This window comes from Abrus precatorius, unplaced genomic scaffold (genome assembly GCF_003935025.1).
Source record: "Abrus precatorius isolate BTA unplaced genomic scaffold, Abrus_2018 Scaffold4, whole genome shotgun sequence".
Classification (NCBI taxonomy): domain Eukaryota; kingdom Viridiplantae; phylum Streptophyta; class Magnoliopsida; order Fabales; family Fabaceae; genus Abrus; species Abrus precatorius.
Genome location: NW_020874384.1, coordinates 15,936,449 through 15,948,874, shown reverse-complemented (window position 1 = coordinate 15,948,874; position 12,426 = coordinate 15,936,449). Strand labels below are relative to the sequence as shown.

General features: G+C 35.3%; 2 protein-coding genes across 6 annotated transcripts; both read left to right on the top strand.

The window, feature by feature from the left end:
• Nucleotides 1-890: 890 nt before the first annotated feature.
• On the top strand, nt 891-10,103 carry LOC113864391 (beta-adaptin-like protein A). Of its 5 annotated transcripts, none has more exons than XM_027498029.1 (12): nt 902-1,026; nt 1,176-1,299; nt 1,906-2,422; nt 3,783-3,907; nt 4,411-4,609; nt 5,804-6,032; nt 6,191-6,357; nt 6,518-6,727; nt 7,746-7,856; nt 7,964-8,140; nt 8,605-9,060; nt 9,415-10,103. In XM_027498029.1, the coding sequence occupies exons 2-12, from the start codon at nt 1,244-1,246 to the stop codon at nt 9,703-9,705; spliced, it is 2,538 nt and encodes an 845-aa protein (XP_027353830.1). In that variant the 5' UTR covers nt 902-1,026; nt 1,176-1,243; the 3' UTR covers nt 9,706-10,103. The 5 variants fall into 5 exon arrangements, with proteins under 5 accessions (XP_027353835.1, XP_027353830.1, XP_027353832.1 ...); XM_027498031.1 differs by having other exon boundaries at nt 903-1,026; nt 1,136-1,299; nt 9,415-10,038; XM_027498030.1 differs by having other exon boundaries at nt 923-1,026; nt 1,127-1,299; nt 9,415-10,038.
• A 982-nt stretch (nt 10,104-11,085) lies between these two features.
• On the top strand, nt 11,086-12,363 carry LOC113866195 (vegetative cell wall protein gp1-like). Its single transcript, XM_027501077.1, has one exon. It carries the CDS (start codon nt 11,314-11,316, stop codon nt 12,361-12,363), a length of 1,050 nt encoding a protein of 349 aa, XP_027356878.1. The 5' UTR covers nt 11,086-11,313.
• Nucleotides 12,364-12,426: the final 63 nt, after the last annotated feature.

Below are 12,426 nucleotides of genomic sequence, written 5' to 3'. Positions count from 1 at the left end.
TATTTTTAAAAATACAAAAATTAAATAATTTTTTATTTAAAAAATAATATTTTTAAAATTAATATTTTTGTTTTTTAATAAATTTAAAAAAAATTGTCACTCTAAAAATTAATATATTTAAAAAAAATTAATTTATTGTTATTTTTTCTTTATTTTCTTAAAACAATACACAAATTATATATTTTTCTCTAAAAATTAATATTTTTAAAATTTATATTTCTATTTTTTAATAATTTTTAGAAAATTCTCACTCTAAAAATTAAATTTTAAAAAAATATTTTTATCTTAAATTAATCATTTTAAAAATCTATTTAAAAAATTTTCCAAACTCACAAACTTAAGCTTAAAAGAATTTTGGAGTTAGAAAAATTACTTAATTCTCTTCCTCCAAAATAAATTAACTCTCAGATTAAAATTAAATTTTACTGACCCGTTCTTTTTTTTTTTTAAATATAACTCCCAAACAAAATTTCAATTATTTTTTGTATTGTCGTTATATATGTTTATTAATAATATACTATTTTAAAATTTAAATAAAATTATATATAATTAATATTAATTTTGATTGAATAACTTTAACCAATATTTAACAACTCCCTAAAAAAATTAGTGAAAATTCACACCGGCTGAACGGTTAGATTGGAAATGAAGTTGAATGGATTAAAGTGTATGTCCTGTCCAGTCAATTTACATGCCTTCATGGATGAACAAAGCTTTAGATCTTAATAATTTTAGATACAGTTGTTCACATAGCAACAACGTCGTTGCTCGGAATTTTCAGAACAACGGGTAAAACCAACTAGAATTAGAAAAAATGATAGAAAATGACAAAATTAAAAACTATGAATATTAACAAACATATTTAAGAGCGTCAAATTTTCACTTAAAAATAAAATAATGCAATGAAATGTGATATTATTTTATTTTATTTTTTCCTCTCACGAGAAACAGGTCTTAGAAGCGGAAAGAGATGTCAATCAGATCTCGCCACTTCAGCTTCTCATACGTCGAAAGTGTATCTGGCAGGTGCAATTGTTTTTTATTTTTTTTCTCTTATTTTCTGTGTGGTTTCTAAATTTCATGTCACCAAACTCCCAACTCTTTTTTCTTGTAAAAATTTTACAAGCTCAATCAGCACTGCAGCAATTACCAATTACTTTTCTGTATTCGTTTAGATCTCACTTTCTCTGAAGAAGGGTCGTCGATCTAAGTGTGTGGTTGTTCTACTCAAGTTTCAGTGGCTATGGCTCCACCACCGCCCCAGTCTCAGCGATCTCCCTCACCGTCGCAACCATCAGGGTCAATTCCCAAATCCATCTTCTTTGCCTTTTTTTTTACTTCTTCTTCTATATTGAATGATTCATTAATTCAATTTGGACTCATTTACGGAAGAAACTGCATAGCTATTGCCGTCGTTTGGTTTTAGACAAACGCGAAATTTCGTATGTTTTGGTCTTATCTCGCAGCATGTAGTCAAATATTCGAATACGCACATTATTAAATTTCGCTAGGTTATCATGAACGTTAAAGATCCAATGCCGTTGAGCTTTGTCCTATTTGGAGTACAATTATGAAATCTACTGTGCTTGTGTGTGATAACTTAAGCGGTTAAGTTCTATATACCGAGTCACACGACGTAGTGTTGCGGATTCATCAACGTTGCGTTAATTTTGGCATTTCAGAAACTTGTCTCTGAAATAAGGAAAGGGGCTATGTTAACTACATTTAGTTGGTGCATTAGCTTTTTGTGCCCTTTTTACTTTGTTTTTTTTTTTTTATTGCCTTACCTTGAATATGCTCTTGATATTAATATCACAGCTTTTTTTTGTCCATGTAGATGATTCTTTCATCGTCATGGTTTAATGTCTTTACTTCAAGTACTGACCTACTGTTTAATCTAACCAGGAAGAGTGAAGTCTCTGATCTTAAATCACAGCTCCGGCAGCTTGCTGGGAGCCGAGCTCCGGGTGCTGATGATTCTAAGCGGGATCTCTTCAAGAAGGTGATTTCCAACATGACTATAGGTATTGATGTCTCGTCTCTCTTTGGCGAGATGGTAATGTGCTCGGCAACATCAGATATTGTTCTGAAAAAAATGTGCTACCTATATGTTGGGAACTATGCAAAGGTCAATCCTGACCTTGCACTTCTGACGATTAATTTTCTACAAAGAGATTGCAAGGATGAGGATCCAATGATTCGGGGATTAGCATTGAGGAGTTTGTGTTCGCTCCGAGTGGCAAACTTGGTGGAGTATTTGGTTGGGCCATTAGGGTCTGGGTTGAAGGACAATAATAGTTATGTCAGGATGGTGGCAGTTATAGGGGCTTTGAAACTATATCATATATCAGCTTCCACCTGTATTGATGCAGATTTTCCAGCAACTCTGAAACATTTGATGCTTAATGACCCTGATACGCAGGTGAGGATTCCATCTGTGTGGAAATTTCATCCTCCATCTATGATAAAGAATGACAATGCTGTTCAACTTTTGTATATAGAATTTAAGAGTACATTTAGAACCAACTAATCTTTATTGTCCAATGCTCAATGGAACTGCAAGCAAACATGTAAAAACTAAAAAATTAATATGCTTGATTTTGTTTTTGTTTCTTGTTTGTTAAAAATGTCTTCATCTTCTTCCTTTTTTTTCTAAATGATCATCTGCTTATATTATGCTAGTATCCCTGGATGATGTCTTTGGACATTTCCAAGAACATATATCATGTTAAAATGCAAAGTTTTATGACACTTGTAACAAAAAAAAAAAAAGAGCTTGTATGATACAGATCACAGTTTGATTAGGATACTTGTGTAATAATAAATACACTGAGAACCAGTTCTGTCATAGGCAGGACTCTTTTATTTTATCTGTTCCTCCTGCTGGTAAATTTAATTTATTCAAATGAGTGTTTCAATTTGAACACTATACAGTATCCTTGAGTAATTTATACTTTAGGGCTGGTTGCTTGAAGTCTCATTTTAATAGTTTTTTTGTTTGATTAAGAAGTGTATGTTTTATGGTATAATGCAAGTATTTTTACCTTATTTAAATAAATAAATTATTTTTCTTTTATTATGGTTAACATGCTTTACTTTAAGAAACGTGTGAACATTATTATTATTAGTATCAAACCCTGAAAAATGTTCTGTGAGTTCTACTTTCTTCTTCTTTATTTTATCATTGAAGATAATTTGATTTCCTTAACCTTAACATATACAATATAAAAAACTAAAGCTGTTCTGAACTTGTTGGTCATTTCTCTTTTGTTATTTGTTGTCACATTTTGATATCGAATTGAAATTGATTTAGGGGACTTTTAGAAAAGTTTATGAAAATAACTTATGATTCACATAAATATTTTTTAGTTCATTTCAATAAGCTTATTATTCATATACGTTATCAAAATAAACTTTTTTCAGCTTATTCTAATAAGTTTGATGGTCAAATTTACGCTATACATCTTTATATAGTTGAATAAGTGTTTAATTAAGCTGTTTATCCAAACATATCTGTAAATGTTTAAGTTGTGCTTCTGCTGTCTCTAATGATTATATGTTTTAATTTTTTATTTCTTGTTCTTATTATTGCTTTTAAATTGTTATTCACCAAATAAATTATACTTTACAGACCATGGTTGTTTCATCTTCTGCATTTTTTTTGTAATCTTTTGTTCTTGTTATTACTTTTCAATTTTTGTTCACCTATATATCAGAATAACAACAGTCACCAAATAAATTGTGTACCTTACATATATATGTGGTCATGTTTGTTTCATCAGGTAGTTGCAAATTGTTTGTCTGCTTTACAAGAAATTTGGACCTTGGAGTCATCCACATCAGAGGAAGTGGCCAGGGAGAGAGAATTTCTGCTTAGCAAGCCAGTCGTATATCACTTTCTAAATCGGTAATCTTTTCTCAAGTAGTTGCTTCCTCTCTGATACTTTAATGGACTGTAACTTTGGAAAGCTGTGATATTTAATTTATGTTTTCCCTAAAGGACAGCACTGTTACGTAATATTGTTAGCCTTTTCTTTTCTCTTCTGGGCTGGTGGGGTTGGGGGGAGCTAGCATTTGTCAAACACACCTGATGAACTGAATCTTCTCAACTGCTCTGGGCTTTGCTTCCCTTTGAAAGGATTTTTGTCTCTTTCAATTTCTTGTTGTGAAAAAGGATTATAGATACCCTATAATCTGTGAACATATTTTTTTCCTTGCGTACATTATATGTAGTATCTTCACAAATATGAACAAGGATGTTTTATTGCCTTATAAGTATTGACTGGTGGTCCTATTAGACTATAAAATGTGTTAGTAATGGTAGCCAGAGATAAAAAAAAGGCAACTATAGATCTTGCAAAAGCACCTATTTTAAACAACTTATCAGTTCCTTGTTTTTTTCACTTGCAGCATTAAGGAATTTAGTGAATGGGCACAATGTCTTGTGCTGGAATTGGTGGCCAAGTACATTCCATCTGATACCAGTGAAATTTTTGACATAATGAATCTTCTTGAAGATAGACTCCAGCATGCAAATGGTGCTGTTGTCTTGGCAACTGTTAAAGTATTTCTACAGTTGACTTTGTCTATGGCTGATGTTCATCAGCAGGTATGCTGTTTTGTGTGTCTGTGTGTGAAAGCATCCCATATAAATTCCCCATTTTTCATTACAACATAATTTTCCTTATATTGTTATTTCTGCCTTACATAAATTCTTTGTTCTGGATCAAACTTGTTTTTTATCTAGTAATGACTTTACTTTTGACTACTAGCTCACACTGAATCATCCACAGAGCGCATGTATTTGGCGTTTAGGTTTTTCATCTGTAAGATGGGGTTTGTGGTATTCCTACATAGATATATAAAATTGGGTTCAGTGTTATGTCCTCAAACTTAGGGATGCTATTGAGCTAAGCCATTTGTGACTTCTTTGTGTTTGACCTAGCTTGGCTAGGTTCATCTTAGTTTATTTACTGTATAAATAAGCTTGAGTGTATATTAAAGCTTGTTTAGTTATTTCAACTAACCTCTATACTGGTTCATTTAGCTCATTAGTAGCTCAATTATTGAAATTTTAATTGGCTCTTTTTTCTTGTTTTTCCTATATTGTTTCTGTGAATGGTTTTAATGCTTTTTGCTGCCTTTTCTTTTTTCTTTAATACTTCCTAACTTACCTATATTTTTAAACTACTTACATTTGCCTCCTAGGTAGGTATAACTTGGTTTGATGTGTTTTGGTTTTAACTCCTTGTTATTTCTTTATATCGTATTATTTACTTCTATTGTGTTGTGTTGTATAGGCCCTTGCACTAGCAAATACACATCTCACAGTGACTCTCACGGGAAAAAAAATTATGGGTGGTAGTGTTCTATTAAGAATTAGAAGAGTTTCAACTTGCAAGATATAGTTAATGAATATGTAAACATGTCACAATTTCTTTAGTTATAACAATTCCCTTTTATGTTTACTATTATCTTGCATCTCATATTTTTGAAACTTTTTGGTCATTTTCAGGTGTAGATGTCATGTTTCTGTGAGCTCAAATTGTTGGTGATAGATGTTTTAAAATAAATCTTTAGTTCTTACTTCTTATAGGTTGAGATGTATTTGTATGTATGTGTACAAATGTCTTATTCATAATATTATCTGTGAACTACTTAGCTTGATTACAGACTTAGTTAAACTATGATTGTTATTATTTAAATCTTTTTCCTTGATCTTGAAGGTTTTCTGACTTTATGTTGTCAGCTTTGGTTGCTTCTCTGAAGTTATTGATATCTGCTGCAAATTCTTATTGTTTAGGTATATGAGCGTATTAAAGCCCCTCTCCTAACTCAAGTGAGCTCTGGAAGTCCAGAACAATCTTATGCAGTTTTAAGTCACCTGCATCTGTTGGTCATGCGTGCACCTTATATATTTTCCTCAGACTACAAACACTTCTATTGCCAGTATAATGAGCCATCATATGTCAAAAAGTTGAAGCTTGAAATGCTGACTGCAGTTGCAAATGAAAGCAACACTTACGAGATAGGTAAGTAACTCCTCCAATTTGCTATGGGAGAAAGAATAGGAAAGGGAGAAATTGGTATAGGAAGATTGCATTTTTCTATTTGATGTTCTGCTCCCTGGTCTGAGCTGCTCCCCTTTTGTGGTATGACTTATTCATACACTTCTTGGGTCCCATTTCAGTGACAGAATTATGTGAATATGCTGCAAATGTTGATATTCCAATTGCAAGGGAATCAATTCGGGCTGTTGGGAAGATAGCATTGCAGCAGTATGATGTCAATGCTATTGTTGATCGCCTTCTGCAGTTTCTTGAGATGGAAAAGGACTATGTTACTTCTGAAGCTCTGGTAAACATGACTACATGCTAGATACCCTGGAATTTGTTCCTAAGAGTAGTATTGCATTGCTTCATATTATTATCCAAATATGTGTTGAAGTATGGTATTTTGGTTTGACTTAGTTATGGTGGGATAGACTAATGCAAAGTTTGAAAGTTCATTTGTGTAGGTGCTTGTAAAAGATCTGCTGAGAAAATATCCACAGTGGAGTCAGGATTGTATTGCTGTTGTTGGAAATATCAGTAGCAAAAATGTCCAAGAACCCAAGGCTAAGGCAGCTCTTATATGGATGCTGGGGGAATATTCTCAGGACATGCATGATGCGCCATATGTCTTGGAGGGTTTAGTTGAAAATTGGGATGAGGAGCATTCTGCTGAGGTAGCATATGTAACTCATTATTAGAATTTCCACAGTTGAGATATAGATTTCCATATTGGATGCCAATTTCGGTCCAACATGGCGCAGTTTAATCTCAGTTATAGATTCAGCTCTGCCCTTGTTGGACTTATATTCTTTGATGTTAGGATTTAACCTCTTTCATTCAGCATATCAAGCTCTGACATTTTAGCCCAATTCTCAACTCTCAGGTGCTTCGTTTTGTTCCAATTTTCTTTGAGCTGAACCAACCTGAGCTCCAGTTCACTGGTCAGACAGGCTAGACTGGATTGATTTAATAAATACGCTGTGAACCTTAACATGTGTAATATAACATTTTGTAGTTTATATTTGTTTTAAATATTCATTAGCAAATTCGGTTGTAGGTTAAATTTCTTATATCCTGCCAATTCTGTGGCTATGGCTCAGCCACAAGCATTGCGTTTGACATTTGAAACCCCCCCCCCCCTCAATTTTTCCCCCTGCCCTGGCAGAACGTATAATACAAATCATTATTTACCATCTTAATATGTTCATGGAGAACAGCAGGAGGGAATGAGCAGCTTTTGCATCCCTCCCTAGTCATACCATAATTACCCATGTTAGTGATGGAATCTTTGTCGGGTTTGGATCTGAATGTGACACTCCCTCCTGGCATTTGCACATTAATTGCCAAAACCTATTTTTTATTAGAAAAAACAAAAAAAGATATTTAGTGGTATCAGACCTTTGGAAGCTCCAGTAAAGAAAGTGGATTGCATAACTCTTAGTCCGCTGAAGAGATGTTGAGGGAGATCTAAATGAACCTTAGATGAAGTTATTAAAAGAGACTTTTTGATTAACCAAATTTTCAGTTTTGACTGAATTCAATAGCGCCGTGTGATCCATGTAACCGATTTCACCTAATGAAGATAAGGCTTGGTTGTTATTGTTGTATTGTGATTATTGCAATGGGTGGAGCATTAGCTTGTCTTGATGTTTACTTAGTTATATTTTCAACAACTGCTGTCTCATGATGCAGGTCCGCTTACATCTTCTTACTGCAGTTATGAAGTGTTTCTTTAAGAGACCTCCTGAAACTCAAAAAGCATTAGGAGCTGCATTGGCTGCTGGCCTTGCTGATTTTCACCAGGTTTTAATTGTTGTTGCTGCTTATGAATTTGAACTGTCAGAACAATGATATATTTGAATATTTGCTTGTATTGCAGTGGTATGTTACGGGGTTTTTGTTGATTGCAGGATGTTCATGATAGGGCCTTGTTCTATTACAGGCTTCTGCAATACAACGTATCAGTGGCAGAGAGTGTAGTGAACCCTCCAAAGCAAGCAGTTTCAGTATTTGCTGATACTCAGAGCAGTGAAATCAAAGATCGCATATTTGATGAATTTAACAGTTTATCTGTTGTATATCAGAAGGTAACTGATCTATTCAACTTCCCCTCAGTGATTTTCAAGGAACAGAAATTATTTGTTGAGCTTGGACCAATTTTAATTACTTGAAGCCATTACTAAAACTTTATTTTTTAATTAAATAGATTTTGCTATTTTGAACATATTTAAATATGAAAAATGGGTGGGTGGGGGTGGGGGGAGTAATAGACAATTCATCTTACCATTCTTGCCTCAGCTGTTGAATCACTAATATGTTGCAATTTGTACTTTTATTTACATTATAATTTATTTTTAACATTTTGAAAATATAAAATACCACGTGGCTAAACTTTGTGCCTCAGTGCCTTAAAGGTTACACCTTGTGCTGTGAGCCTGTGACAGGTTAAATTAAACACCCTTTCTTAGTAACATTACTTGAGACCTGTCTGCATTACGTTGATCCTGTGTATTCTAAATTCTGTCAAACTAACAATGGAAAATTCTTGCAGCCCTCTTACATGTTCACTGATAAAGAACACCGAGGAACATTTGAGTTTTCAGATGAACTTGGAAATCTATCTATCAGTGCAGAGTCTGGAGATTCTGTTGTTCCATCTCAGAGGGTGGAAGCAAATGACAAGGATCTGCTTCTAAGTACCACAGAAAAAGAGGAAGGGAGAGATCCTGGCAGCAATGGTTCTGCCTATAATGCTCCTTCCTATAATGGTTCATCTGCCCCTTCTACAAATTCGCAACCACTTGCAGATTTAGCACTTCCAACTAACAGTGTAACTAGTCAAGCTCCAGCATCTAGCTTCGCAATCGATGATCTGCTTGGTTTAGATTTTCCAGTTGGGACTGCAGCCACACCCCCACCTCCTCCATTGAACCTCAACCCAAAAGCTGTACTGGATCCCAGCACATTTCAGCAAAAATGGCGCCAACTTCCAATATCTTTATCAGAGGTCTGCTTTGAAATTATAATATCAGTTTCATTAACATGATTGCTTTCACTTTTGTAGATGAATGTAATTTGGATGAATGGTTATTGTAAAAGCATTGTAGACTGTCATCCAATGATGTGTTGCCATGCCATTTATCAGTTGTTGAGATCATTAAATGATGTGACAATACATAACTGGATTATAGTGTAAATTGTAGAGAAAATTTGCACTGATATTGCATAAAAAATTTGAAGTTGAACTAAATACTTGAACATGGTCTATATCTTTTCTGCTTTTCTTTGGCTGCCTCCCGACCAATGAAAAATGTAGAGCATTTTGACTTACGTTAAATTTAACATTCATAATCTGATGCAGGAATATTCTCTAAGTCCTCCCGGGATTGCATCATTGACAACTCCCCATGCACTTCTACGGCACATGCAAAGTCATTCGATACACTGCATTGCATCTGGTGGTCAGTCTCCCAACTTCAAGTTCTTTTTCTTTGCACAGAAAGCTGAAGAAACATCAATTTATCTTGTGGAATGCATAATCAACACATCGTCAGCCAAGTCACAGATTAAAATAAAAGCCGATGACCAAAGCTCATCCAAGGCCTTCTCAACATTATTCCAATCAGCCTTGTCCAAATTTGGTTTACCTTGAAACTTTATCGTGTACTGTATGCTTCTAGGCTGTGGAGTAGTCAACAACGAAATTTTGGAATCCTAGATTAAATGTATACTGAAACGGGGGAAAAAAAGAAAAAAAAAATCAATCAGGGTATGACAGAGAGTGCATAGGGATTCCATTGGGTAAAAAGATTTTGTAGCTGTTTTTGTATCCAACCCACGTGATGATTCCATCAGGAGATACTCAGTTATAGCAAACCCGAGTCTGGGTTGTAAGTTTGTAGAGGCTTTTCGTTGATTTTGTGACGCTTATTCAAGCGTTCGTGGCGTTCATGGCATTGGCATTGGTTGATTAGTGATTAGTTTTTGTGCCAGATTTTTCTTGAGCAACTTTACTCATCGTCTCCTCCGCGATAAGAATAATTTTTGGTCGAAAAATATTCCTCAATTTTACTATGCACATAAATAGTTTGCTGTGATTCAAGGTTAAAATGATTCAAATAAATATATATATACCATATTCTTCACATTGAAAATTGAATACCGTTCAATAATTTTCTTATTCTTCTCTGGCCATGTAATTTTTAAATTTATTTGAAAATAAAAGTCAAAAACATCTATTTTAAACAAACTTTTGCAGAAAATGTTTCTCAAATTACCATTCACATAAATATTTTGCTGTGAAGCAATGATTCAACGTTAAAATAAATTATATAAAACAAAATACCATATCCTTCACATTGAAATTTCATTCTTCTTTGGCTATTATTTTCTTTTAATTCATTCGAAAACATAAGGCAAGACATCAACTTTTGACTATACCTTGTTTCCGTTTGGATATCCAAATGACACCTGGTGTTAACGAGTGCACGTGATGTTAAGCCTCCATGTTTGTTTTGTTCGTACATGTTTTCTGTTTATACTTTTATGTTATATTTTTAACCCAAATGCAGCTTATTCGTTTTTTAATTGTCAATTATACTTGTGATACTCTTCACCGTGTTCCGCCACAGAAACAAGGACAATCATTCTTAATTTCTTATAATTTACTTTCTCTCTCTCTCTCTCTCTCTGAATATGTGTTGGCGCGCCTCGCACTAGCAGCTAGCACTGAAGATGGCTAGATGAGGGGGCGGGAGTGCAATGCAGCTAATTTCCATCACTAGAGAAGCATGGTTGCTACTTAATTTACATTCTCTCCTCTATCTTTTCAATCTTAACCACTCTTCTGTGTCCCTTCTTTCTTAGTATATTCTGAAAAAGGTCAACCACCACATGCATGCCACTCTCTACTGTGAATTAAAAATAAATTAGTAACACGTGAATTTATCCAAATAGTTGGTGAAAGTAATTTTCTTTTGTACGCATTTGCTATTAACTAGTCTCTGACGCGGAAATTCACCTTAGAAAAAAAAGGTACTGTTAGCTAGAGTTGAACTTCACTACTCACTAGCCATAAGTGAAGCAGTGCGTGCTATGGCTCTGGAGTGGTAGCTCTCAGTTTTCCCTGCAAATTGCTAAACACGAAACAGCTTTAATTATATATACATTGGTCCACTGCTTCATGTGCATGGATCTCTGCTCCATCTTCCAAGTGAGAACCTCAGTTTTATAGGAAGAAAAAATATAAATAACAAATATCATGTTAGCAGTTGCGCCATATGCGCCGGCGTTTTCACCGGCGACGAAGCCTCCACTGCCGCCGGTTGGTGATACTCCTCCTCCAGTGCCGGAACCGGCATCACCTCCATCAGCGTGTCCGGCACCTTCGGCACTTCCCGACACCTCGCCAGCAACTTCATCCCCGCCGACGTTATCTTTAACGGTGCCACTGCCGTCAAATTCTGCACCTCCCGTTAAGTCACCGACCATACCGGCGTCGTCCTCGCCGTCACCGGAAATTTTACTCGTTCCAGCTTCTCCGCCTCTTATTATATCCAATGAGAGTCCAGATTCGCCACCGCCATCTCCTCCGTCTCCAGTTATTCCACTTCCTCTGACGGTTCCATTGCCGTCCCCAGCGGCGCCGGCATTTCAGCCACCACCGTTTCCATTTGCCACAGCACCTGCAACAGGAACGTTTCCACCGTTTACAATTACACCATCGGTTCCAACTCCAACCTCCATTTTTCCACCACCTTCAACACCTGCATTGTCGGAGGACATGCCTCGACCACCGCTTCCGCCACCGCCGGCGACTGTTCCTCCACCTGCATTCACCGAACCTTCCCTGGCACCACCATCGAGTTTCATGTTGCCGGCATCGGAACCGGAAGCGATGTTGCGGCCAACATCGTCAAGTGGAGGTTTGCCGGTGGCTGTGGGAGCTCAGAAACTTTCAGCCTTCCATTTGTCAAGTGGAATCGTCATTGGACTTGTAATTGGAGCTATCCTTGTTTCGTTTATTCTCGCCATTGTAACTGTTTTGTGCAGGAATAAGAAGAAAAATAAGCAGAAGAATCTCTCTACCTATCAATATAAGGATTCATCCCCCTCTATTGGATCAAAGGGTCAGAAATCTTATCCTTTACCTTCCTTTATGAGTAAATTATGTGATATAGATTTAAAGGGAATAACTCTACTCTCGTACAGCAATTCTTCTAATTTTGGAAGTGATAAAAAAGAGAAAAGTAAAGAATGTGATAAAAGGGATGAACGAAATGTACAAAATGGAGAAAAAAATAATTTATAAAAAATGTTGTATGAGTTATTACTAAACTTTACATTACTCGTTTAAAGTCATCATTTATAAGAA